This window comes from Callorhinus ursinus, unplaced genomic scaffold (genome assembly GCF_003265705.2).
Source record: "Callorhinus ursinus isolate GAN/ISIS: 27379988/994484 unplaced genomic scaffold, GSC_fseal_2.0 scaffold100, whole genome shotgun sequence".
In the NCBI taxonomy this organism is placed as follows: Eukaryota; Metazoa; Chordata; class Mammalia; order Carnivora; family Otariidae; genus Callorhinus; species Callorhinus ursinus.
The window spans coordinates 1,609,953-1,635,226 of record NW_027397162.1 but is presented as its reverse complement, the minus strand read 5'-3'; the positions used below and the strand labels follow the sequence as shown (position 1 = coordinate 1,635,226).

The 25,274-nt window shown below is 47.0% G+C and overlaps 2 protein-coding genes and 1 pseudogene across 5 annotated transcripts; 2 read left to right on the top strand and 1 right to left on the bottom strand.

Moving 5' to 3' along the window:
- Nucleotides 1-97: 97 nt before the first annotated feature.
- Nucleotides 98-7,337, top strand: ZNF132 (zinc finger protein 132). 3 transcript variants are annotated; one of them, XM_025848894.2, is made up of 4 exons: nt 98-693; nt 1,293-1,352; nt 3,123-3,291; nt 4,872-7,337. In XM_025848894.2, exons 1-4 carry the CDS (start codon nt 679-681, stop codon nt 6,800-6,802), a joined length of 2,175 nt encoding a protein of 724 aa, XP_025704679.1. In that variant the 5' UTR covers nt 98-678; the 3' UTR covers nt 6,803-7,337. The 3 variants fall into 3 exon arrangements, with proteins under 3 accessions (XP_025704679.1, XP_025704681.1, XP_025704680.1); XM_025848895.2 differs by lacking the exon at nt 98-693 and adding an exon at nt 1,942-2,139 and having other exon boundaries at nt 1,302-1,352; XM_025848896.2 differs by lacking the exon at nt 1,293-1,352 and having other exon boundaries at nt 99-693.
- Nucleotides 7,338-11,325: 3,988 nt separating this feature from the next.
- On the bottom strand, nt 11,326-24,326 carry ZNF584 (zinc finger protein 584). 2 transcript variants are annotated; one of them, XM_025848949.1, is made up of 4 exons: nt 23,905-24,326; nt 22,907-23,033; nt 13,533-13,655; nt 11,326-12,922 (listed from the first exon to the last, which is right to left on the bottom strand). In XM_025848949.1, exons 1-4 carry the CDS (start codon nt 23,941-23,943, stop codon nt 11,916-11,918), a joined length of 1,296 nt encoding a protein of 431 aa, XP_025704734.1. In that variant the 5' UTR covers nt 23,944-24,326; the 3' UTR covers nt 11,326-11,915. The 2 variants fall into 2 exon arrangements, with proteins under 2 accessions (XP_025704734.1, XP_025704735.1); XM_025848950.1 differs by lacking the exon at nt 22,907-23,033 and having other exon boundaries at nt 23,905-24,325.
- On the top strand, nt 15,188-18,455 carry LOC141371786 (dnaJ homolog subfamily A member 1-like; annotated as a pseudogene).
- Nucleotides 24,327-25,274: the final 948 nt, after the last annotated feature.

Below are 25,274 nucleotides of genomic sequence, written 5' to 3'. Positions count from 1 at the left end.
CATCATTGGCCAGAGTCCAGCCGGCGCGCTCGGAAACGCCCCTCCCCCGGGCGCTTCCCGGGATACGCCGAGCGCACCCTCGGTGAAGGGCTTTCTGGGTAGTGTAGTTTGCGACGCGGCGGGCGCGAGTCCTGAGCACCTAGGCGACGACCCAGTGGCACCGCGACTGGCTCAGGGGCCTAGTGTCGTGTGCGCTGCGGGCCTCGAGCCGCCGCTTGCTCAGAGTCTGGGCGTTTCTGCGTGAGCGGCAGAGGATGGGGCGGGACTTCCGCGTCGCCATTGCCCTCTTCACTTCGCGGTGGGTGGGTTGCTTGGCAGGTGGCCGCTGGGACCCGGAGATGCGGGCGGGGAAGTGCCGGGACCGTCACCGCATCGCCGCACGCACTTGCCCCCCTCCGCTAATGGCTCCTTCTTCCTGAGCCTCGGTTTCCCCAGATGTAGAACGGAAGCAGCGAGCCACCACACACCGCCTTCGTCCCGCGGCCCCGGGATGCAGCTCCCAGTCCTTCGGTGCATTCCATACTGGGGAAGACTGAGGCCCTTAGTGTGGCCGTCAGCCCGCGGCCACCCCGGGCAGTGCGGGTCTGGGGGTTTGGTTGAGCCCTCGCTGTTTGTCGCTGTCGCCGCCTCGCACGGTCCCGCCCAACCCGCAGACTGAGCAGGCCAGCAGCGTCGCTGATGGACCCGGGGCAGGTGAGTGGAGGGTGCCGCAGCCCCTGGCCCGCTGGGATCCCTGTCCTGACTCTGGAGCCCCTGTGCGGGACTCGTCACCTACACTCGGGTCTGGAGCCCAGAGAGTCACTTCTCCTAGCGTCCGGAACCCAGGCCGGAGGTTATATGGAGGGGTTCGCCGTCAGTTGGCAACCTCCTCGGGAGCTCCCCTGGTGTAACCTGACAGCGACCCCGTAGGTGGAGGGCAGGGAGAAAGCGAAGAGGCAGGTCTCTCCAGATTAGTAGGTGGCAGGTTTAATAAGCAAGGGCAGGTGCACAGCAAGCTTGCCTCGGACAGCCGCAGAAGAGTAGACCCCACATCAGCCCACCGAATCCGAAGTTTATACAGAGACCTTAACTTGGTTCAGTCACCTTCATCATCCGGATGGTTTCAGCACCGCATCACAATCTCAAGGCTATGTCCCTGGGGGGAGTTTCTGGGAGTGGGGAAGAATACGCATTCCGAGGACTGGAGGTGATGACAAGCCTCCCATTGCCCAGGTCCAGCTCAGACATGGGTCAGCTGACAGTCACATCCTCTTGATGACCTCCCCCTAACATTCACATTTCCGGAATCCTAGGGGATAAGGTCTGGAAGGGTGTCCCAAGCACAGGGACCAGCATGTGCAAGTTTCTTGGAGGTGAGTGTAAGACGAAAGAGTTCAGGGAACTGCAGGTCTGTATTTTGTCTGGTGGACATAGACAGCAGGGGACAGATACTGGTCTGGAATGGCAAGCTGAGGAGCTGGGTCTCTATTCTGAGTGTGGTGGGAGTGTGGAAAGCTTAGAGCAGAGAAGGAAGGTGATCTGACTCATGTCTTTTTTTTTTTAATTAATTAATTAATTTATTTTTTAAAAGATTTTATTTGTTTATTTGACAGAGAGAGACACAGCGAGACAGTGACTCAGGTCTTAATAAACTCCCTCTGGATGCCGAGTGGAGAACAGATTTGGTCAGGGGGCGGTAGAGGTGAGGTTGGAGGCGGGAAGACCCCTCAGTGGAGTGACTGGAATAGTTCAGGTGTATGTGCTTTTGGACCAAAGGTGGAAGTAGGAGAAATTGTTGGCTCTTGAACTTTTTAACTAGGGTGGACTAGATTTCCTGATACGAAGCAGTGAGATATGAGGGTTGGACTCAGGTTTTTCAGATGTGGAAGTTAGAGTGAGTAGATATCAGGGGGAAGGTAAAGATTTGGGTTTTGGCCATATTTTATTTGGTGTATCCTACAGACGGCCAAATTGAGGTACCAAGTATGCTTTATATCAAGTCCAGGCTGGAGACATCCAAGGGATGAAGACTTGTGTGTGGACATTATGTGTGGCTGTGGGTTGACCAGAATGGTGATCAAGCCTCTGACCAGAGATTAGACCTGGGATGACAAAATGAAGCATGAAAGTAACAGAAATAGGATGACAGTGGGGCCTGAGGTGAGACCGGTTTACCTCTCTGTAGCTCACCAGGTTTTTGTGGCCATCCTCCTTGGGGACTGGGGTGGGGGAGGGAGTGGGTGTCAGGCTGGAGAATAATCAGGGGTAGAAAGGGTCAGTCTAAGCTAAGAGCCCCCAAGCCAACGGTGGGGGGCAGTAGATCTGGCATTTGTCTAGTAGGAGGAGTGAGAACAGCTATGACTGGTGAGGGGATGGCATGTATAAGGGTGGGGGTGGAAGAGGGCAGTGGTGTTGAAGATCTACTCATGGTTCTGGAGAACTGAAGGCTGAAGCAGCAAGGCTAGGAGGGGAGGCATTAACTAGAAGTGAAGGTTGTTTCTGGCAGTTGTGGTTTTGGAGATGTGGGGCAAGCCAGGCTCAGTGTTGGATCCTGGTTGCCTTTGTGGGATAGGCCATGTGCATAGTGGGTCATAGAGACTAGGGAGATGCCTGTGGTGTGGACAGGGAGAGGGGTGGGGACTGGGGGGTAGATATGATGATGGTATAGTCGGAAGAGTGACATGTACAAGGTAAGGGAATGTGAACCAGTGTGCTCAGGGCCCTGGTACTAGAGGCTTAAGGGAGAAAAGAGAGTCTGAATTTTTTTATACTTGGGAGGTGTGATCTGGAGAGGCAAGAAACACGACATAAGAGAGCTTGTTTAGTGTGGGGAGTGGTTCCTGGCCAGCCCAGAGCTCAGACAGCATCTGTCTGCCCACCTGCTTTTTGTTCCTCTGGATTGTGTTGGCTTGGATACAGTGACCAGGAGTGGGGCTACAAGGAGAGAGGGACCCCAGTGGTGCCAGGGCCTCTTATCTCCTCTGAGATGGGGGCCTGAGGAGGAGGAGGAGCTGCAGGTGAGTGAGGGAAGGATGGACTGAGGTGGTCACAAGAAGAGGGTGCCAGTGGTAGGTGTAGCAGAACTCTGAGCCATACATCAAGGGCCTGGATGACTCCATTTAACTATTTTGTTTGTTTTTCAGCCCATCTGTTGGCCCCCTGGCTTAGCTGTCTCGTCATCACAGAGCCCAGTGACCTTTGAAGATGTGGCTGTGTATTTTTCCAAGGAGGAGTGGGGGCTTCTTGATGCAAGCCAGAGGCACCTGTACCACAATGTGATGCTGGAGAACTTTGAGCTCATGACCTCACTTGGTAAGGCCTTTCTGCCCCACCCCAGCATGGTGACCAGCTTCTGCCCTTTTGCCTTCTTCCCATAGAAAGTTTTCTGTTCATCCCAAAGCTGAACCCCAGGCACTGGTTCTTACCAGGTTTCCTGTTATAGGTGTTGTGGGTGCTGGGACTGGGCTGTGTGCATTCTCCATGTCTCTCAACAGCCTCATGAATAGTCCCAATAGCTGTTGCCCAGGGGCCTTGGGGAGCAGAGGTTGGGGATCAGGCACCTATCATCTGCCTGACGGATCCCACTAAGCTTGACCAGTTCATGGCTGGGTGACCCATTATGGGGCCATGCCTAGATTCTGTCCCTTCTCCCATGAGACTTTTTTTAAAAAAATAATTTTATTGAGTATACCACAAAGTTCATACTTTAAAGTGTATAATTCAGTGATTTTTAGTGTATTTGCACAGTTGTATAAATATTACCATAATCTAGTTTTATTATTACTTTTTAAAGATTTTATTTATTTATTTGACAGAGAGAGACGTAGCGAGAAAGAGGGAACACAAGTAGGGGGAGTGGGAGAGGGAGAAGCAGGCTTCCCGCAGAGCAGGGAGTCTGATGCAGGGTTCGATCCCAGGACCCTGGGATCATGACCTGAGCCGAAGGCAGATGCTTAATGACTGAGCCACCCAGGCGCCCCAGCATAATCTAATTTTAGAACATTTTTATCACCTAAAGAGAAACTGTGCCCATTAACAGTCACTCCCCATCCTCCCTCATCCCTTCTCCCTTAGCCTTAGGCAATTGCTAATATACTTTATGACTATGTATATTTGCTTATTTAGACCTTTCATATAAATGGAATCACACAGTATATGTTTTTCTGTGAATCGCTTTCATTTAGCATCATATATTTGAGGTTTATCCATGTTGTAGCTCATATCAGGACTTCATTCCTTTTTACGGCCACATAATATTCTATTGTGTAGATATACCACAGTTTGTTTATTCATTCATGGGTTGATTGGGCATTTGTCTTGTTTCCATTTTTGGGTGTTATGAAAAATGTTGTTATGAATATACAAGTACAGGTTTTTGCATAAGTATGTTTTCATTTCTTTTGGGTAAATAAATAGAAATGGAATTGCCAAACTGTTTTCCAGATTGGCAGCACCATTCTGTATTTCCACAGCAGTGTATGAGTATTCCAATTTTTCTACTTCCTTATCAACACTTACTATTGTCTGTTTTCCCATAGATACCCTAGTGGGTGTAAAGTGGTATCTCATTGTAGTTTTGATTTGCATTTCTTTAATGACTGATGATGTTGAGCAACTTTTCATGTGCGTATTGGTGTGCGTGCACACACACGCACACACATACACACACCTCCTTGTCCTTCTCTTTGTCCTTGCCTTTAGTAAGGCCTCCTTTATTCTGTAGCTTGGCTAGGCCCTGTCCTGCACAGTAGGCTCTTCACTCTTATTCTGGGCCCTTGGCCTGTCACCATCCCTTGGACCCATTCCTGTATATGTCAGCCACACATTTCTAATGAAGTCACCCTTTCCACCAAGTAGAACACTCAGTTTGCCAGAAACTTCTCTGCTTTCAGGTTGTTGGCATGGAGTGGAAGATGAGGGGGCCCATTCCAAGCAGAATACTTCTGTAGAAGGGATGTCACAGGTCAGGATCCCCAGTGCAAACCCTTCCACCCAGAAGGCTGACACCTGTGCTATGTGTGGCCCATTCTTGAAAGACATTTTGCACCTGAATGAACATCAGAGAATATATCCTGAGGAGACCCTCTACACATGTGGAACATGTGGAAGAGAATTTTGGTTCAGTGCAAACCTTCGCCAGCACCAGAAGGAGCTCAGTGGAGAAAAGCCCTTCAGATGGGACAAGGACGAGGATTCATTTGTGGAAAATCTTACAGTCCGCCTATCAGAGAAGCTCTTCACTTGTGGGGAAGGTGGTAAGGATGCCTTGGACAGCCATGACCTCTTCCAGCACCCAGCCATTGACAGCAGCAGGAAGCCACAAAGGAGCACAGAGTGCAGGGAGACCTTTTCACACAGCTCTAATCTTGAGCAGCTCACAAAAGTCCATACCACACAGAAGCTATTTAAGTGCAGCAACTGTGGAAAAGCCTTTCAGAAGACCTCCAGCCTCCTCAACCACCTGAGAACTCACTCTAAAGAGACACCCTTTAGATGCCCAACAGTTGGAAATTCCTTAGAGGAGAAATCAACCCTTGTTAATCTCCAAAGATGTCATGATCGAGAAACATGCCATGTGTGTAAAGCATGTGGGAAGACCTTCACTCACCCTTCTAAACTGAGGAAGCACCAGAAATTTCACACTGGAGTAAAACATTATGAGTGCAGTGATTGTCGGAAAACCTTCAACCACAAACTCACGCTTGTTCATCACCAGAGAATTCACACAGGAGAAAGGCCTTATGAGTGCAGTGAATGCGGGAAAGCTTTTAATAACAGGTCACACCTCACTCGGCATGAGAAAGTTCACACTGGAGAAAGACCTTTTGAGTGCAGCAAATGTGGAAGAGCCTTCAGCCAAAGCTCCAATTTCCTTCGGCACCAGAAAGTTCACACTCAAGTGAGACCTTATGAGTGCAATCAATGTGGTAAAGCCTTCAGCCGCAGCTCTGCCCTCATTCAGCACTGGAGAGTTCACACTGGAGAAAGGCCTTATGAGTGCAGTAAGTGTGGAAGAGCTTTTAACAATAACTCCAACCTTGCTCAGCACCAGAAAGTTCACACTGGAGAACGGCCTTTTGAGTGCAGTGAATGTGGAAGAGACTTCAGCCAAAGCTCCCACCTCCTTCGACATCAGAAAGTTCACACTGGAGAACGGCCTTTTGAGTGCACCGAATGTGGGAAAGCCTTCGGCAATAGCTCCACCCTCATTCAGCACCAGAAAGTACATACTGGGCAAAGGCCTTATGAATGCAGTGAATGTAGAAAGGCCTTCAGCCGCAGCTCCAGCCTGATTCAGCACTGGAGAATTCATACCGGGGAAAGGCCTTATGAGTGCAGTGAATGTGGGAAAGCCTTTGCACACAGTTCCAGTCTCATTGAGCACTGGAGAGTTCACACAAGAGAAAGGCCTTATGAGTGCAGTGAATGCGGGAAATTCTTTAGCCAGAACTCCATTCTCATTAAACATCAGAAGGTTCACACTGGAGAAAGACCTTATGAGTGCAGCGAATGTGGGAAATTCTTTAGCCGGAAGTCCAGCCTTGTTTATCACTGGAGAGTTCACACTGGAGAAAGGCCTTATGAATGCAGTGAATGTGGGAGAGCCTTTAGCAATAACTCTCACCTGGTTCGTCACCAGAGAGTTCACACACAAGAAAGGCCCTATGAGTGCAGCCAATGTGGGAAAGCCTTTAGTGAAAGATCTACACTTGTTCGACACCAGATAGTTCACACCAGAGAAAGGACTTACGAGTGTGACCACTGTGGGAAAATCTTCAGCCGCCTCTGCAATCTTGCTCAGCATAAAAGGATTCATACCTGAATGTAGCCTTATAGAGATGGTCCTTCTGAGAAGATCTTCAGCCAAGTCAAACTTCATGCAGAATACCCACAGAGAAGTTACCTGAATGTACCACTAGTGTGGAGAAGGCTTCAGAAGGTGGTCTGCCCTTTCTGAGCAGCCCAGGGCTGAGCTCTCTCCCCTCTGGAGCATAAAGCCCTTTCCAGCCTGCCTGGATCCAAATATTTTCAGCAGTCATCTACATATGTAGGGAGAAAACAGCTCCTTGTGCCTCCCTTCCCCTTTCCTGGAGGGAAACAGGATTGTCCTGGGCCCACTAGAATGGCTTAATTCCCATTGCCTCTTAAATGGTTAGGAAGTGAACTAACCCCATGCTGGTCAAGGGGCCTTGCGGGATGTCCAGTTTGGGCTTCTCAGATACACGTTCCTCATGGATGTTGTCTTGTCTGCATGTAACCCCAATTATGTATCCAATGAGCTCACACATCACCCTCCCCTGGAACCACTTATCTTGGTGTTCTCTATTCTGCATGATAATAAAGACCTTAGTAATCAAGTCTTTTTTTTTTTTTTTTTTTTTTTTTTTAGAGAGGGATGGAAGGGGCAGAAGGAGAGAGAGAATACTAAGCAGTCTCCATGCCCAGCGTGGAGCCTGACCCAGGGCTCAGGATCACAACCCTGAGATCATGACCTGAGCTGACATCAAGAGTCAGATGCTTAACTAAGTGAGCTACCCAGGTGCCCTGATCAAGACACCTTTATTTATTTATTTTAGATTTTATTTATCTGACACAGAGAGAGAGCACAAGCAGGGGGCGCAGCAGGCAGAGGGAGAGGGAGAAGCAGGCTCCTTGCTGAACAGAGAGCCTAACGTGGGGCTGGATCACAGGACCCTGCGATCATGACCTGAGCTGAAGGCAGATGCTTAACCAACTGAGCCACCCAGGCATCCCTCAGGTCACCTTTAATCTTGGGGGTTTTGGTGGGGTAGGTTGAAAAAAGAAGTGGGTACGGTGAGGGATGGCTGAGACAGGGCACCTAACAACATCTACCTCGGGGTATAGAAAGAACATAGGGTTAGGGTTTGCAGTGCACCTGAAGGGCTCATAAAGTGAACATAGTGGCCTGTGTTTCAGAGTCATCTGAAGGCCCAGAGCTCACCCTGAAGAAGGAGGATGCTAGTCTGCAACATGAATGGTCTGTTGAATTAGGAGGCAGGTCCCTAGTTCCCAGAGAGATGTCTGGGTTTCCCCATCTGAGGAGCTGTCTTCTGGTTCCTAATAAGGAGATAAGACCCTAGGAGGCGGGTAGAGGCCCAGTGGATAGAGAAACAATGGGTGTGAGGTAAGAGGGAGTTGGGAGGAAATTACAGCACTGCCATTAGGGACAGACAAAGGAGCACCACAGTTCTCCATTAGCTGAGGCTCTGCAGGGTAAGGCAAGTAAACTTAATCTGAGATGTACAGGGGCCATCTGGGAGCCAGAAACATTGGGTTTGGAGCAGACTGGTAAACTAAAGGGAACTTGGCTATTCTAAAGGTACATCAAAAACTTTCAGATTGGGGTGCCTGGCTGGCTCAGTTGGTAGAGCATGCAACTCTTGATCTTGAGGTTGTGAGATTGAGCCCCAAGTTGGATACAGAGATTACTTAAAAATAAAATCTTTATAAAGAAAAAAACCTTCCAGGTGACTCTGGCCAAGTGAGATAAGAGTGAAGAACTCAAGACGTGCAGACCTGAATATCACTCATAATGGAAATCCAAAAAAATGTTTTATGAATTCCTGTATTCTCCCTGACCTATTCACCTCATGTCTGTCACCACACAGGAACCTCATCATCAAGAGGATGGAGCTCATGGTCAGGAGAATGGTTTATGTGAGTACCAGAGTTTGAGAGAATTGCATAGCCATGGCATTCATTACTCCACTTCTGGTAGCCACCAAGGAAGTCTGTCCTTTTTAAAGGGTGGGGAGACAACATGGTGGAGTTAATATGGGTTTCCCGGATTTCTTGGCTGTCTGGGAAGAGCCAGATATTCAGATTTTTATGTGGCTTTTGATTTTATGTTAGAAGCCGTTTCAAAAAATATTTTGTACAGTACAAAAGCAGTTTACCAAAACCTGTGGGTGGGCCATATATGTTCCCCTGGGCCCTTCCATGAGACCTGTGGGAAGAAAGACCAAGAATTTTCTGACATGAGAGGCTTCGGTGTGCAGTGTCCATCCATACTGCATGGTGGGTGGGAAGGCAGTGCTACTGCCACCTCTTCTCAGGATGACTTTTCCCAAAAGCCCAGCAGAGACAAGGAATGATAGCCACATTAGAGGTGGAACCCAAGATGGGCTTGCAGTAATCAAAGATTACAGCAGGGCTGCTCAAGTACTCCCTAGCACAATGAGATGTTTGGGGGAATCCCCCACCCTGCTCAGGCCTCCCTTCCTGGATGTAATGTCTTTTACCAACATGGAGGACTCATGTGGGATCAGAGTTAAAGGCCACCTGAGCCACGTGAGGATCAAGCCTTCTAAGCAAATGGGGTAGGATAGACACTGGTCATCACAGCTCAATTCTTTGTACAGTATGGATGGCTGGTTAGATCTCATTAAATGGCCCCCAGCTCATGGCTGAAGAATCTTCTGTGCTTTCCTTGAATAGGCATGGTCTTCCACTGGGGCTCAGTACACAGCAACAAGTCTGTTGGGGAAGGAAGATGTTTAGCAGCGATGCCAGAACACTCCAGGCAAAGGTCTCAGGACTCTGACCTTTGAGCTGTTCTGAATACCAGCCTTTGTGGGGCTCAGTAGTTCCAACACTTTCAGCTCAATCAGTGCAGCAGGCCAGTGCCTACAGGTTTTTGATGCAGTTTTTATACTGACACTGACCATTCTGCCCTCACTAATGATAGCTCTCTGAGTTGCATCCAACAGTAGTTCCCTGCACTTGGACCTTGGCCTGTGACCTCCCCCATGAGGGACACTCTCCACTGTCTTCTCAACCTTTCCCCACTTTGCCACTCCTCCAATTCTGCTGCATTTTTCTCTCCAAGTTGGTGTCAGTTTCTCTCTTCTCTTTGATGCCTGAACCTTTGGCCTGAGGCCAGGCCTCTGCTACACACACACACACAGCCAATAAGCACATGAAAAGTTGCTCAACATCATCGGTTGTTAAAGAAATGCAAATCAAAACTGCAGTGAGATACCACTTCACACCCACTAGAGTATCTATGGGAAAACAGAAATAGTAAGTGTTGATAAGGAAGTAGAAAAATTGGAATACTCATACACTGCTGTGGAAGTATAAAATGGTGCTGCCAATCTGGAAAACAGTTTGGCAATTCCATTTCTATTTATCTACCCAAAAGAAATGAAGACATACTTACACAAAAACCTGTACTTGAATATTCATAGCAACATTTTTCATGAGACCCAAAAAGTGGAAACAAGACAAATGCCCAGGGGCGCCTGGGTGACTCAGCCATTAAGTGTCTGCCTTCGGCTCAGGTCATGGTCCCAGGGTCCTGGGATCGAGCCCTGCATCAGGCTCTCTGCTCCGCGGAAGCCTGCTTCTTCCTCTCACCCACTCCCCCTGCTTGTGTTTCCTTTCTCGCTGTGTCTCTCTCTGTCAAATAAATAAATAAAATCTTAAAAAAAAAAAAAGACAAATGCCCAATCAACTGATGAATGAATAAACAAACTGTGGTATATCTACACAATAGAATATTATTTGGCCATAAAAAGGAATGAAGTCCTGATATGTGCTACAACAAAGATGAACCTCAAAAAATATATTATGCTAAGTGAAAGCCATTCACAGAAAAACACATACTGTGTGATTCCATTTATATGAAATGTCTAAATAAGCAAATATACATAGTCAGACACTTAACTGACTGAGCCACCAAGGCACACAAGTTCCCTGACTTTTTAAGCCTGCCCGGGGTTTCTACCCTGTGTGGTCGTCACCTCTCCCACCATTGTGGGGGGGAGGGTGGGGGATCAGGGAGAAGAACCAGTTACAGAAGGCAGCAGTGGTTTCCAACCCCAACACATGATACTGGCTGAGCACTGTGGTTCAAAACCCCTCAAGTCTAGGGTCACAGTTCTCTCTCTAAACATGCCTCCAAGTTCTCTTCTTGACAGGAAACATAATTTTTGGACCAGGGACACATCTACAAACAACACACAAGTTTTGCTGAACTGGTATCTTATTGAACTTTTGGGAAATTAGTTTCCAAAATTTTTAAAATCAAAAGACCCCAAAAAACAAAGGATATGAATACATATGTTCATTCAACCACTTCTCTCCCTTGGCAGCAAAAACAATGGAGGCCATGGTGTGCACAGATGCCAGGGGCCCTGGCCACATCCCAGGACTGCAGGGTCTTCATTTTGGGACCAGGGTAATGGCCATGAGATGAACATCCTGCTATCCCCAGTAAGGCAACAAAAGTCAGGGACCCCTCCCCACAGAAGCCAGTCCCTCTCTTCAGGAGCCCAGTTTTGTTCTCAATCCCTCCACACACAGTGATCAGAATGCCCAATATTAAAAGTGGCTTAAACAATAAAGCTTTTATTACCATACATTCCAGGGACGTGTGAGACAGTCAGTTCCAGGGGTGGGTAAATCCATAACAGGTACCATGTGTAGTGTCAACCGTGTCCATGGAAATGATTAACTTTCTCTAGAAGCCCCCGGTAGACACAGCTCAGCTACTCTTGACCAGAGCCTGGTCACAGACATACCTAAACCAGTTGGAGGGGGGGAATGAGGCCCATTCTGGGTTTACCACTCATAATTCTTTCCTGTACAGAGTGGGGACTAAGGAGGTCTGCTGTTCCAGAGCACGTTGAGATGAATGATGCACATCTTGAGCACCTGCCAGGTGGAGGAAGTAGGATGGCTTCTATCACAGAAACCAGCAGTGACTTAACACTGCCAACAACCTCGGCAGGTTGGAGTGCAACCTAGCTCCTGAAAGCTTCCTACACGCCTGCCGCCCCAGGGCACATATTGGGGTATGCTAGGTTTAGCTCTCAAATGGCTACGCTCCTCAATCTCCTTTCTGGAGTGAGGGCTTTCATGTTGAACAAGGTGCCCAGCCCTGGCTACAGGCTTTCCAACATCCCGTCTTCTTATGGCCTTTCTCCAGTGTGGACTTTCTTGTGCTGAAGGAGGGTAGAACTGTGTTTGAAGGCTTTCCCACATTCTGTACATTCATAGGATCTCTCTTCAGTGTGGAACTGCTGGTGCCGATTGCGGTAGGACCTGGTGGTAAAGGTCTTCCCACACAGGCTGCACTCATAGGGCCGTTCTCCAGTGTGAACTTTCCAGTGCTGATACAGGCCAGAGCGGGTCACATAAGTTTTCCCACATTGCTTGCACTCATAAGGCCTTTCTCCAGTGTGAACTCTCTGGTGAAGAATGAAGCTATGGTTGTATTTAAAGAACTTCCCACATTCCCTGCACTCATAGGGCCTTTCTCCAATGTGAACTTTCCGGTGCCGAATGAGAGTAGACAGAACACTGAAGGCTTTCCCACATTCACTGCACTCATAAGGCCTTTCTCCAGTGTGAATTCTCTGGTGCAGAACAAGTGCATCTTTACGGTTGAAGGTTTTGCCACACTCATCACACTTGAAAGGTTTTATGCCTGTGTGAACCTTCTGGTGCTTCCTCAGTTTAGATGGATAACTGAAGACCTTTCCACACTCATTACACACATGGGATGTTTCTCCAGTGTGAATTTTTTGGTAATTAACATGGGTGGATTTGTCCTTGGGGGCATTTCCACCTTTCAGGCATCTAAAGGGTCTCTCTTTGGGGTGAGTTATCAGATGGTCGAGGAGTGCAAAAGCCTTCAGGAAGGCTTTCCCACAGTCACTGCACTTGAAGGCCTTCTGTGTGGTGTGGAGGCCCTGCTGCTGCTGGCAATTGGAGCTGGGTTGGAAGGCCTCCCCAGGCTTGGTGCTCTTGTGTAGCTTCTCCTTGCTGTGGGTGGCCTGGTGCTGGAGGAGGCCTAAGGTGGTAGGGACGTCCTTTCCAGACTCCCCACACAGAAGGGGCTTCTCTGATAGGTAGACTTTGTAGCTCTTGATCTGCTCTGGAGAGGCTTCCTCATCCTCCAGTCTACATGGACAACCTGAAACAGAGAAAAGCCAGTTACTGAGAGCTGGATTAGAGGGAGGAGGCACCTTCATCACAAACACATGTCAGACATACCAAAAAGGAGTCCACAGAATTGCCAGGAGGCTCCTAGGAAAAGTCTGGGTGAGAAAGGGCTGGCCCAGCAGAACAGGGCTCTGCCAGATCACAGAATAGCAAAGACCTCAGCGGGAGTGAGGACACAAGATGGGAGCAATGCAGGGAGAAGAGGTGGGATCTCCAAGTCACTCCTTGCAATGGTTTCAAGCAGGGCCTCAGCCACTGGTGACAGGAAGCACTGTGAAGAGGATGTGTTTGCTCCAATGAAAAGGCAACTGTAACAGAGTAGCTGGTGTTCAGGTATTATTTAAGGGCATGTACACATCTCAAGTCACCAGTGGACAGCTCTACACTGGCAGAGGCCAGGGACACATAGGTCCTGAGAGTCATGGTAGGGATGGGAAGATCACACAGTGTGTTCAGAAGGGAGAGGAAATGTGGGAATAGTGTGTGGTCACTGGCCTCAGCACCAAAATGCCAGTGCACACAGACACCCAGCATGCTGTGAGCTCATCAGTGAAACCAAGTCATCGCCTAGCCCTACTCACCAGGACCAGGACCCCTCCTGGCCTCTGCTCTGCTGCCCAGTGTCAAGTCCACCATGTTGGGCATCCAGAGGTCTTCTTCACTCTCCAGCTGGGCAACCACATGGGACCTTGAAGGTGCAAATCCTAGGAGAGAGAAAGGTAATAAGAGGCCAGCCCAAGCCAAGGCTTGCCCACCTCCTCCCCACCAGGAAGCTCATGTCATCATGCCAACCATGAAGGAAACGGAGTATTAGAAAACAAACCTCCTCTGCACATTTAAAAATTTGTTAAGCAGGTAGACCCCATGTTGTGTTTCACTACAATTTATTTTGAAAGAAACTTACATGAAGGTAAACTGACATAAATGAAGTAAAAAGATAGACAAACAATAATAGTTGGAGATTTCAACTTCTAACTTTCAAGAATGGACAGAACCACTAGGCAGAGAACAAACAAGCACACAGCACTTGACTAACACTAGAAACCAACTAGACTTAACAGACATCTATATAGCCTGCCACATAACAACAGCAGAATATGTATTCTCACGCTCTCACGTGCACATGGAACATTCCCCAGAACAGACCATTTGCTAGGACATAAAAGAGGTCTCAATATATTTCAGAGGACTGAAATAACACAAAGTATATTCTCTGACCACAAAGGAATTAAAACAGAAATCAACAACAGAAAGAAATTTGGGAAACTCACAAATTTACGGAATTTAAGTAAAACACATCTAAATAACCACAAAGAAAACTACAAAGAACTTTGAGATGAATGAAAATGAAAACACAACATACCACAAGTAATGGGACATAGCAGTTCTTGGAGGGAAAATCAGAGCTAAAATTCCATGCTGTTTTACTCATAACACTTCTTCTTTTTTTTTTTTTTAAGATTTTGTTTATTTATTTGAGAGAGAGAACAAAAGCAGGGGGAAAGGGAGAGGGAGAAGCAGACTCCATGCTGAGCAGGGAGTCTGACGTGGAGCTCAATCCCAGGACCCTGGGATCATGACCTCAACCAAAGGCAGACGCTTAACTGACTAGCCACCCAGGCGCCCCTACTCATAACACCAAATGTGGGTAAGGTGTAGGGTGGATGTTCCACACCACTTCAACTCTCAGACACCAACGTGGCATCCAAGGATTCAATTAAATTCTGATACTGACTACCTGGAATCAGCATCAGATCCCACAGGTTAAGGGCTCAGTCTCACAAGACTGCCCCTACTTCAGACAACAGTTGGATGTCCCAGACTCCCATTCTTCTGACCAACTAGCTATAAATCAGGGATTCCCACAATTATTGATCCCTTCTCAAGCTCAATAATTTCCTATAATGGCTCACAGAACTGAGGAAAAGAGTTTACTTAGTATTACCAGATTATTATAAAGTATACAACTCAGGAACAGCCCAATGGAAGAGATGCAAAGGGCAAAGTATACCAGGGGTGGAGATGGGAGTGGGGGATGAGGAAGCAGAGGGTAAGAGGGCACCCATGCCCTCCAGTGGCACTTTCCCAGCAACCTAGACGCTCTCTGAACCCTGTTATTTAGGAGTTTCTATGGAGATTTCATTATGATGTATAATTAGTTAAATCATTGGCCACTGGTGATTGCTTCAGTCTCCAGCCCCTCTACTCTCCCCAGAGGCTGGGGAGACTGGGGGACTGGAAGGATGGGGGTGGGGGTAGCTCAAAATCCAACCTTCCTATCATACCCTGGTGTTTCTGGTGGCCACTTCCTATCCTGAAGCTATCTAGGAGCTCCCACCCACCAGTCATTCCATTAGCACACAAAAGACACTCTTACCACTTCAGAGATTCCAAATGTTTTAGGACCTGTGCTAGGAATTGGGTATAAAGACAAAATATTTATTTCTTATTATGTCACAACACCCATATTTAAAATATCTCAAACCAATAGCCTAACTTTAGGCCTCAAGAAACAGGAAAAAGAAAAGCGACTGAACTCAAAGCTAGCAGAATGAAGGAAATGATAACGAGCAGAGATAAATGAAATAGAGATTAGAAAAAGAGAATCAATAAAACCAAAATTAGGATCTTTGAAAAGATCAACAAAATTGAAAAACTGCTACGTAGACTGACAAGAAAAAAATAGAAGAATCAATTTATTAAAAACAGGAATGAAAAAGGGGACATCACTAACTAAGAGAAAGGATTGTAAGGAAATACTATGAACAACTGTACATATGCCCACAAATTAGGTAACTTAGATAAAATGGACAAATTACAGGGAACTTTCCAGAACGCTCGGTGAGATGCAGAGGAGCGGTGGCTGCCCGAGCTATGCCCAGCAACGTGCTCCTTCCTGCTCCCCCACACCGGCCTTGGCCCTCTCACTGGCTGTAGAAAATGGTGAAAGAAACCACTTACTATGATGTTTTGGGGGTCAAACCCAATGCCACCCAAGAGGAATTGAAAAAGGCCTACAGGAAACTGGCCTTGAAGTACCACCCTGATAAGAATCCAAATGAAGGAGAAAAGTTTAAACAGATTTCTCAAGCTTACGAAGTACTCTCTGATGCAAAGAAAAGGGAATCATATGACAAAGGAGGAAAACAGGCAATTAAAGAAGGTGGAGCTGGTGGTGGCTTTGGCTCCCCCATGGGCATCTTTGATATGTTTTTTGGAGGAGGAGGAAGGATGCAGAGATAAAGGAGAGGTAAAAATGTTGTGCATCAGCTCTCAGTAACCTTAGAAGATGTATATAATGGTGCAACAAGAAAACTAGCTTTGCAAAAGAAAGTGATTTGCAATAAATGTGAAGGCCGAGGTGGTAAGAAAGGAGCAGTCGAATGTTGTCCCAATTGCTGAGGTACTGGAATGCAAATAAGAATTCATCAGATAGGACCTGGAATGGTTCAGCAAATTCAACCTGTGTGCATGGAGTGCCAGGGCCATGGGGAACGGATCAGTCCCAAATCAAGAGAAGAAGATTCTAGAAGTTCATATTGACAAAGGCATGAAGGATGGCCAGAAGATAACATTCCATGGAGAAGGAGACCAAGAACCAGGACTGGAACCAGGAGGTATCATTATTTTATATCAGAAGGACCACGCTGCTTTTACTCGGCAAGGAAAAGACCTTTTCATGTGTATGGACATACAGCTGGTTGAAGCAGTGTGTGACTTTCAAAAGCCAGTATCTACTCTTTTTTTTTTTTTAAGATTTTATTTATTTATTTATTTGACAGAGAGACACAGTGAGAGAGGGAACACAAGCAGGGGGAGCGGGAGAGGGAGAAGCAGGCTTCCCGCTGAGCAGGGAACCCGATGTGGGGCTCTATCCCAGGACTCTGGGATCAGGACCTGAGCCAAAGGCAGATGCTTAACAGACTGAGCCACCCAGGCGCCCCGCCAATATCTACTCTTGACAACCGAACCATCGTCATCACCTCTCTCCCAGGTCAAATTGTCAAGCATGAAGATATCAAGTGTGTGCTACATGAAGGCATGCCAATTTATAGTAGACCATATGAGAAGGGTAGCCTAATCACCGAATTTAAGGTGAACTTTCCTGAGAATGGCTTTCTCTCTCCTGATAAACTCTCTTTGCTGGAAAAACTCCTACCTGAGAGGAAGGAAGTAGAAGAGATTGATGAAACAGACCAGGTAGAACTGGTGGACTTTGATCCAAATCAGGAAAGATGGCGCCATTACAATGGGGAAGCCTATGAGGATGATGAACATCATCCCGGGGTGGTGTTCAGTGTCAGACCTCTTAATAAAGCCAGTGAATAACACTGCTGGCATTTTATATGCAGTAGTGAATGAGTGAAGGACTATAATCATATCTCACTACTTGCTATTGTTTTTGTTTTAATATTCAACTACAGTAGTGTTTTAAAAGTTAACAATAAACTCAAATATAAAAGCTCAAAAAAAAAGGACAAATTACTAAAAAAGACACAAACTATCAAAATTGACTCTCAAGAAGAAATAGAAAGTCTAATTATACTTAAAAACAAACAAAACAAAAAAACTTCCCACCACAGGAGTGAAAAAAACAAACAAACAAAAAGATTCTTCACTGATGAATATTAACACTGAAATAAGAATTAGCACATGGGGTGCCTGGGTGGCTCAGTTGTTAAGCGTCTGCCTTCGGCTCAGGTCGTGATCCCAGGCTCCTGGGATCAAGCCCTGCATCGGGCTCCCTGCTCGGCGGGAGGCCTGCTTCTCCCTCTCCCACTCCCCCTGCTTGTGTTCTCTCTCTCTCACTGTGTTTCTGTTAAATAAATAAATAAATAATCTTAAAAAAAAAAAAAAGAATTAGCACAAATACTTCACACGCTCTTCCAGAAAACAGAAGAAAAGGGAACCTTTCCCAACTCATCCATTGAGGCCAAAATTACCCTCATGCTCAACCCAAATATAGACATTATGAGAAAACTATACATTGATAACTCTTATGAATATAGATGCAAAACTCAACAAAATACTAGTAAACCAAATCCAGAAATACATAAAAGGTTTATAAACTATGACAGAGTGGAATTTGTCTTAGTAATGCAAGATTGAACATATGAAAACCAATTAAGGTAATATACCATGTTAACAGAATAGAGGATAAAAATCACATGACCATTTCAATAGATACGGGAAAGCACTAGACAAAATCTAATGATCTTTCATGATTAATGCACTCAACAAACTAAGAAAAGAAGGGAATTTCCTCACCTATAAAGGGCAACTGCAAAAATTCTACAGCTAACATCATACTTACTACTGAAAGACTAAATGCTTTTCTCGTAAGACTGGGAAGAAGACAAGGAAGTCTACTCTCACCAATTCTATTCAGTAAGTACTGAAGGTTCTAGCCAGGCCAGTTAAGCAAAGGAAGAGGTAAAAATATCTGTATTTGCAGATGACATGATGTCATGTATATGGAAAGTATCAAGGAGTCCACAAAAAAACAAAACAAAACTATTAGAACTATTCATCCCAAAGCTACAGAATACACATTCTTCTCTAGTGCACATGGAACATTCTCCAGAATAGATCACATCCTGGGTCACAAATCAAGTCTCAACCGGTAAAAAGATTGGGATCATTCCCTGTATATTTTCAGATCACAATGCTTTGAAACTCAAACTCAATCACAAGAGGAAAGTTGGAAAGAACTCAAATACATGGAGGATAAAGAGCATCCTACTAAAGAATGAATGGGTCAACCAGGAAATTAAAGAAGAATTTTAAAAATTCATGGAAACAAATGAAAATGAAAACACAACTGTTCAAAATCTTTGGGATGCAGCAAAGGTGGTCCTAAGAGGGAAGTATATAGCAAGCCTTTCTCAAGAAATAAAAAAGATCTCAAATACAAAACCTAACCCTACACCTAAAGGAGCTGGAGAAAGGAAAGCAAATAAAGCCTAAACCTAGCAGGAGAAGAGAAATAATAAAGATCAGAGCAGAAATCAATGAAACAGAAACCAAAAGAACAGAACAGATCAACAAAACTAGGAGCTGGTTCTTTGAAAGAATTAATAAGATTGATAAACTCCTGGCCAGGCTTATCAAAAATAAAAGAGAAAGGACCCAAATAAATAAAATCATGAATGAAAGAGGAGAGATCAAAACCAACACCAAAGAAATACAAACAATTATAAGAACATATTATGAGCAACTATATGCCAACAAATTAGACAATCTGGAAGAAATGGATGCATTCCTAGAGACATATAAGCTACCAAAACTGAACCAGGAAGAAATAGAAAACCTGAACAAACCCATAACTAGCAAGGAAATTGAAGCAGTAATCAAAAATCTCCCAAAAGGGGCGCCTGGGTGGCTCAGATGGTTAGGCGTCTGCCTTCAGCTCAGGTCCTGGGATCGAGCCCCACATCGGGCTCCTAACTCGGCGGGGAGCCTGCTTCTCCCTCTCCCTCTGCTTCTCCTCCTGCTCATGCTCTCTCTCTCTCTCTCTCTCTCTCTCTGTCTCACATGAATAAATAAAACCTTAAAAAAAAAAAATCTCCCAACAAACAAGAGCTCAGGGCCAGATGGCTTCCCAAGGGAATTCTACCAAACATTTAAAGAATTAATACCTATTCTTCTGAAATTGTTCCAAAAAATAGAAATGGAAGGAAATCTTCCAAACTCATTTTATGAGGCCAGCATTACCTTGATCCCAAAACCAGACAAAGACCCCACCAAAAGGAGAGTTACAGACCAATATCCCTGATGAAAATGGATGCAAAAATTCTCACCAAAATACTAGCCAATAGGATCCAACAGTACATTAAAAGGATTATTCACCACAAGCAAGTGGGATTTATTCCTGGGTGCAAGGCTGGTTCAACATTAGCAAATCAATCAATGATATACACTACATTAATAAAAGAAAGAACAAGAACCATATGACCCTCTCAATAGATGCAGTAAAAGCATTTGACAAAATACAGCATACTTTCTTGATTAAAACTCTTCACAGTGTAGCAATAAAGGGTACATACCTCAGTATCATAAAAGCCATCTATGAAAAATCCACAGCAAAGATCATTCTCAATGGGGAAAAACTGAGAGCTTTCCCCCTATGGTCAGGAACACGGCAGGGATGTCTACTATCACCACTGCTATTCAACATAGTATTAGAAGGCCTAGCCTCAGCAACTAGACAACAAAAAGAAATAAAAGGCATCTGAGTCAACAAAGAAGTCAGACTCTCAATCTTTGCAGATGATATGATACTTTATGTGGAAAACCCAAAAGACTCCACCCCCAAATTGCTAGAACTCATACAGGAATTCAATAAAGTGGCAGGATATAAAATCAGTGCACAGAAATCAGTTGCATTTCTATACACCACCACCAAGACAGAAGAAAGAGAAATTAAGGAGTCGATCCCATTTACAATTGCACCCAAAACCATAAGATACCTAGGAATAAGTCTAACCAAAGAGGCAAAGAATCTGTACTCAAAAAACTATAGAATACTCATGAAAGGAATTGAGGAAGACACAAAGAAATGGAAAAACATTCCATGCTCATGGATTTGAAGAACAAATATTGTGAAAATGAAAATGTCTATGCTACCTAGAGCAATCTACACATTCAATGCAATCCCTATCAAAATACCATCAACTTTTTTTCACAGAAATGAAACAAATAATCCTAAAATTTGTATGGAACCAGAAAAGACCCCAAATAGCCAGAGGAATACTGAAAAAGAAAACCAAAGCTGGTGGCATCACAATTCCGGATTTCCAGCTCTATTACAAAGCCGTAATCATCAAGACAGTATGGTACTGGCACAAAAACAGGCACATAGATCAATGGAACAGAATAGAGAGCCCAGAAATGGACCCTCAACTCTATGGTCAACTAATCTTCAACAAAGCTTAATATCCAATGGAAAAAAGAGTTTCTTCAACAAATGGTGTTGGGAAAATTGGACAGCCACATGCGGAAGAACGAAACTGGACCATTTCCTTACACCGCACACAAAAATAGACTCAAAATTGATGAAAGACCTAAATGTGAGACAGGAATCCATCAAAATCCTTGAGGAGAACACAGGCAGCAACCTCTTCGACCTCGGGTGCGTGACTTCTTCCTGGACACATCACCAAAGGCAAGGGAAGCAAGGGCAAAAACGAACTATTGGGACTTCATCAAGATAAAAAGCTTTTGCACAGCAAAGACAACAGTCAACAAAACCAAAAGACAGCTGGCAGAATGGGAGAAGATATTTGCAAATGACATATCAGAAAAAGGGCTAGTACACAAAATCTATAAATAACTTACCAAACTCAACACCCAAGGAAAAAATAATGCAAACAAGTAATGGGCAGAAGACATGAACAGACATTTCTCCAAAGAAGACATCAAAATGGACAACAGACATAGTGCTCAACATCACTCGGTATCAGGGAAATACAAATCAAAACCACAGTGAGATACCACCTCACACCAGTCAGCATGGCTAAAATTAACAAGTCAGGAAACGACAGATGTTGGCAAGGATTCAAAGAAAGGAGAACCCTCCTACGCTGTTGGTGGGAATGCAAGCTGGTGTAGCCACTCTGGAAAACAGTATCGAGGTTCCTCAAAAAGTTGAAAATAGAGCTACCCTATGACACACCAATTGCACTACTGGGTATTTACACCAGTAATACAAATGTAGGGATCTGAAGGGTCACCTGCACCCCAATGTTTATAACAGCAATGTCCACAATAGTCAAACTATGGAAAGAGTCCAGATGTCCATCGACAGATGAATGGATAAAGAAGATGTGGTCTATATATACAATGGAATATTATGCAGCCATCAAAAAATGAAATCTTACCATTTGCAACGATGTGGATGGAACTAGAGGGTATTATGCTAAGCAAAATAAGTTAATCAGAGAAAGACAATTATCATACAATCTCACGGATATGTGGAATTTGAGAAACAAGGCAGAGGATCATAGGGGAGAGAGGAAAAAATGAAATAAGAAGAAACCAGAGAGGGAAACAAACCATAAGAGACTCTTAATCTCAGCAAACAAACTGAGGGTTGCTGGAGTAGAGGGGGGTGGGAGGGATGGGGTGGCTGCATGATGGACATTGGGGAGGGTATGTGTTGTGGTGAGCGCTGTGTATTGTGTAAGACTGATGAATCACAGACCTGTACTCCTGAAACAAATAATACATTATATGTTAATAATTAAAAAATGAAATATGACTTTGAAAAAACTATTAGAACTAATAAATGAGTTTATCAAGGCTATAGGACACAAAAAAATCAGTATACAAAAATCTGTATTTTTATATACTAGCACTGAAAAATCTAAAATGAAATTAAGCCAACAATTCCACTTAAAATTGCATCAAAAGGAATAATATACCTAGGAATAAATTTAGGCTCGTAAGCTGAAAACTACAAAACACTCTTGAAAAAAGTTAAAGAAGACTGAATAAATGGAACGATATCTCATGTTCATGAATTGGAAGATATTAAGATAACAATACTCCCCAAATTGATCTACTAATTCGAATTCATGGCTCAAGTTTGGCCCAGGGAGAGGCCTATAAAAATCTCCTTTGAAGGAAGGCAACACCGAGTACAGAGGGGCCATGACTTCAGCAGAGTCACAGAGACAGGGAGGGTTGAGTGGAATTTGTTGGGCAGACTGTAAATACCTGCATCCCAAGCCCTACTCCAGGAGGCTATAGGGCAACAGCTGTTGAGGCTGCTAACAAGGCTGCTAAGAAGGAGGCAGAGGAAGAACACACAGCCCAGGGCCAGTAGCCATAGCACCAACCACAGGGAACTTGGGAAGGAAACAGCCTCTGTGGTGTGGCTTTAGGATGCACACACCCTCCTATGGGGAAAAGGCAGAGGTGGTCAGTCAGCCGGGGAAGAGTGTGAGAGACTTACCCAGCGAGCCAATAAGTGCAAAGTTCTCTAGCATCACATCACGGTACAGGCTCCTCTGGGTCAGATTAAGGAGCCCCCACTCCTCCCGGGAGAAATACACAGCCACATCCTCAAAGGTCACCAAGCCCTGTAATGATTGATTCAACTGAGCCGTAGGGGTCAATAGTGGGCGGAAGAGCCAACCAAAACATGGACAAAGGAACACATCCATGCCCTTGATCAGTGTCTCGGGGTCCTGCCACATGTCTCACTGGCATCCTCTTTCCCTCTGAACCCTAAAGCCCCATTCCCACCCGAGGCAAACCCTCTACCTCCCTCCTCTTAGGACCCTTATCTCGGAGGACTGCCAGGGCCCCAGTTCCACTGGTGCCTCTCCTCAGTTACTCCTGGACTCTGCATCCTGCCCACGGCAACAGCAGGCTGGTGACCAGACAGGTACCATCTGTGTCCCAGCCAGACGACAGGCCCCACCCTACCTCCTATCAGCCAATTCCCTCTACGTCTCGGAGATCACCTCCCAGAGGCAACCACCCTTCTCTCTCAGGTCCCAGTACTTGGTCCCAGACCGTGCGGTTTGCCGTCCTGCCTGACATGCACGGAAGTCTTGGTACCACAGCACGTTACAGCTCCACACCCCCCGCACGATCTCACCGGTTCACCCCATGGGCAACTCACTGGAATCCCTCACATGCTCGTTCTGCACGTGGTGCCTCCAGAGTGACACCCCTGAGAGCAACCACAATCCCATCCCGCCCCTTCCTGGTTCATGGCGAAGAGCATCCCCTCCGCTCTGTACTGAAGACCTCCCCGCCCGCACCTGTTCCTGGCTTCAGCCCTCAGCCGGCCAAACCCCACACGGACCTCCGAGACCCCCGGCCCTCTTCCACCTCTGCTTCACCCGCCGCCACAGCCTTCCCCGCTTCTCCGGAGCTCATTCAGAACCCAGACCCACTGGGTGGGGCCCGGGGTTGTCAAAGCCTGGGGCCCCTTCCACTCACCGGCGCCTCCCCGGCCAAAGGAAGCTGTGGGCGGAGCATGGCCGCGGCAGGCGCCGAATTTCGGCCTCTTCGGCTGAACTCCGTAGCTGCCACCCCGCTTTGGGCGCAGGAACCTCCGGCCGGCCGTGGAACCTTCGAAGCTAGGGCGAAAATGTGCCCAAGGACCAGGAAGCCCCTGTGGGAGGCCCACACCCTCCGGCGCCCGTCCCGCCGGGGGCAACGCCGCGTCTCAGGAAGAGGGGTCGGCCCCGGGAGTCACAGCGCGTGCACAGCGCGACGGGGGTCCCGCCCCAGTCCTCCGCCGAGCGGCCTCTAAAGGAAACCGGCCCGCCGCGCAGCTCTGGAGATAGCCGTCCCGAACCCCCGCGGCAGAAGGAGCACCTCGAGGGCAACGCCGGAAGTCCGGCCGCCTCAGCTGCCTCCGTCAACTTAGCCTCCGCCGTCCCTTTAGGACCTCATTTCCCAGCTCCCCCCGCGGTGCCGCTTGCTCGTTGCCAAGGCGACGGGGGGCGCGGCCGGGCGCTCGTGCCGAGGGAACCAATGACGGCCCGAGACAGGAGCGCTCTGGAGAGCCGCGCGGGTGGAGGCGGGACTTCCGGCGCCGGACTCCTCCCTCGGAGCCGCACCCGGGGGACGGACCGCGTCGCTGCGTGTGCTCGGAGGCTGAGGGGCGCGGAGGAGCCGAGGAGCCGGGGGTAGGGCGGGTGTGAGAGTGAGCACCGCGCTGTGTACGCGCCGTGAGCGCGGCAGGTGTTCCGAGCCCCGGTGTCCCGGGCCGTAGAGAGGTGACATCTTCGGCGTCGCCTCCGTCAAGGCCCGTCGTGCCCGCGACCGCCCGTGAGGCATCCCGCTGGACGCTGTGTCAGCTTCACAGAGCAGGTGACAGAGCTCAGGAAGAGTCTCCAGGGGCGCCTGGTGGCTCAGTCGCTGAAGCGTCTGCCTTCCGCTCGGGTGGTGACCCCGAGGTCCTGGGATCGAGCCCCGCGTCGGGCTCCCTGCTCGGCGGGGAAGCCTGCTTCTCCCTCTCCCACTCCCCCTGCTCGTGTTCCCGCTCTCGCTGTGTCTCTCTCTGTCAAATAAATACATACATAAATAAAATCTTTAAAAAAAAAGAAACGACTCCCCAGCCCGAGTTCAGTGAGCAGCTGGGGACCAGCAGCCAAGGGACCTTGTCATGAGTGGGGGGATGTCGGGGAAGATAAGCAGTTGGCTTTTAGAAGTGTTGCGTCCTCAGCGCCTGGGCTGCTGGACGCAGGCGGATCTCAGGTGCTGGGGATGGGTCTGGCACATGTTCAGAGGACAGTAGGCTGGTAGCCTGCCCCCTGTCAAGCCATGGTGCCAACTCGAGTAGGGGGCCTTGTGGAGGAGGG

What these genes read in the sequence shown, in the direction of transcription:
- ZNF584 (XM_025848949.1), bottom strand. Translation starts at nt 23,943, where the DNA reads ATGCTCCGCCCACAGCTTCCTTTGGCCGGGGAGGCGCCG. An exon ending in TGCACTTATTGGCTCGCTGG is followed by an intron (nt 13,656 to 22,906) that starts GTAAGTCTCTCA and finishes TCTCTCTCCTAG; the next exon opens with GATTTGCACCTTCAAGGTCC. An exon ending in CAGGAGGGGTCCTGGTCCTG is followed by an intron (nt 12,923 to 13,532) that starts GTGAGTAGGGCT and finishes TCTCTGTTTCAG; the next exon opens with GTTGTCCATGTAGACTGGAG.
- ZNF132 (XM_025848894.2), top strand. An exon ending in CATGTGCAAGTTTCTTGGAG is followed by an intron (nt 1,353 to 3,122) that starts GTGAGTGTAAGA and finishes TTTGTTTTTCAG; the next exon opens with CCCATCTGTTGGCCCCCTGG. An exon ending in TGAGCTCATGACCTCACTTG is followed by an intron (nt 3,292 to 4,871) that starts GTAAGGCCTTTC and finishes CTCTGCTTTCAG; the next exon opens with GTTGTTGGCATGGAGTGGAA.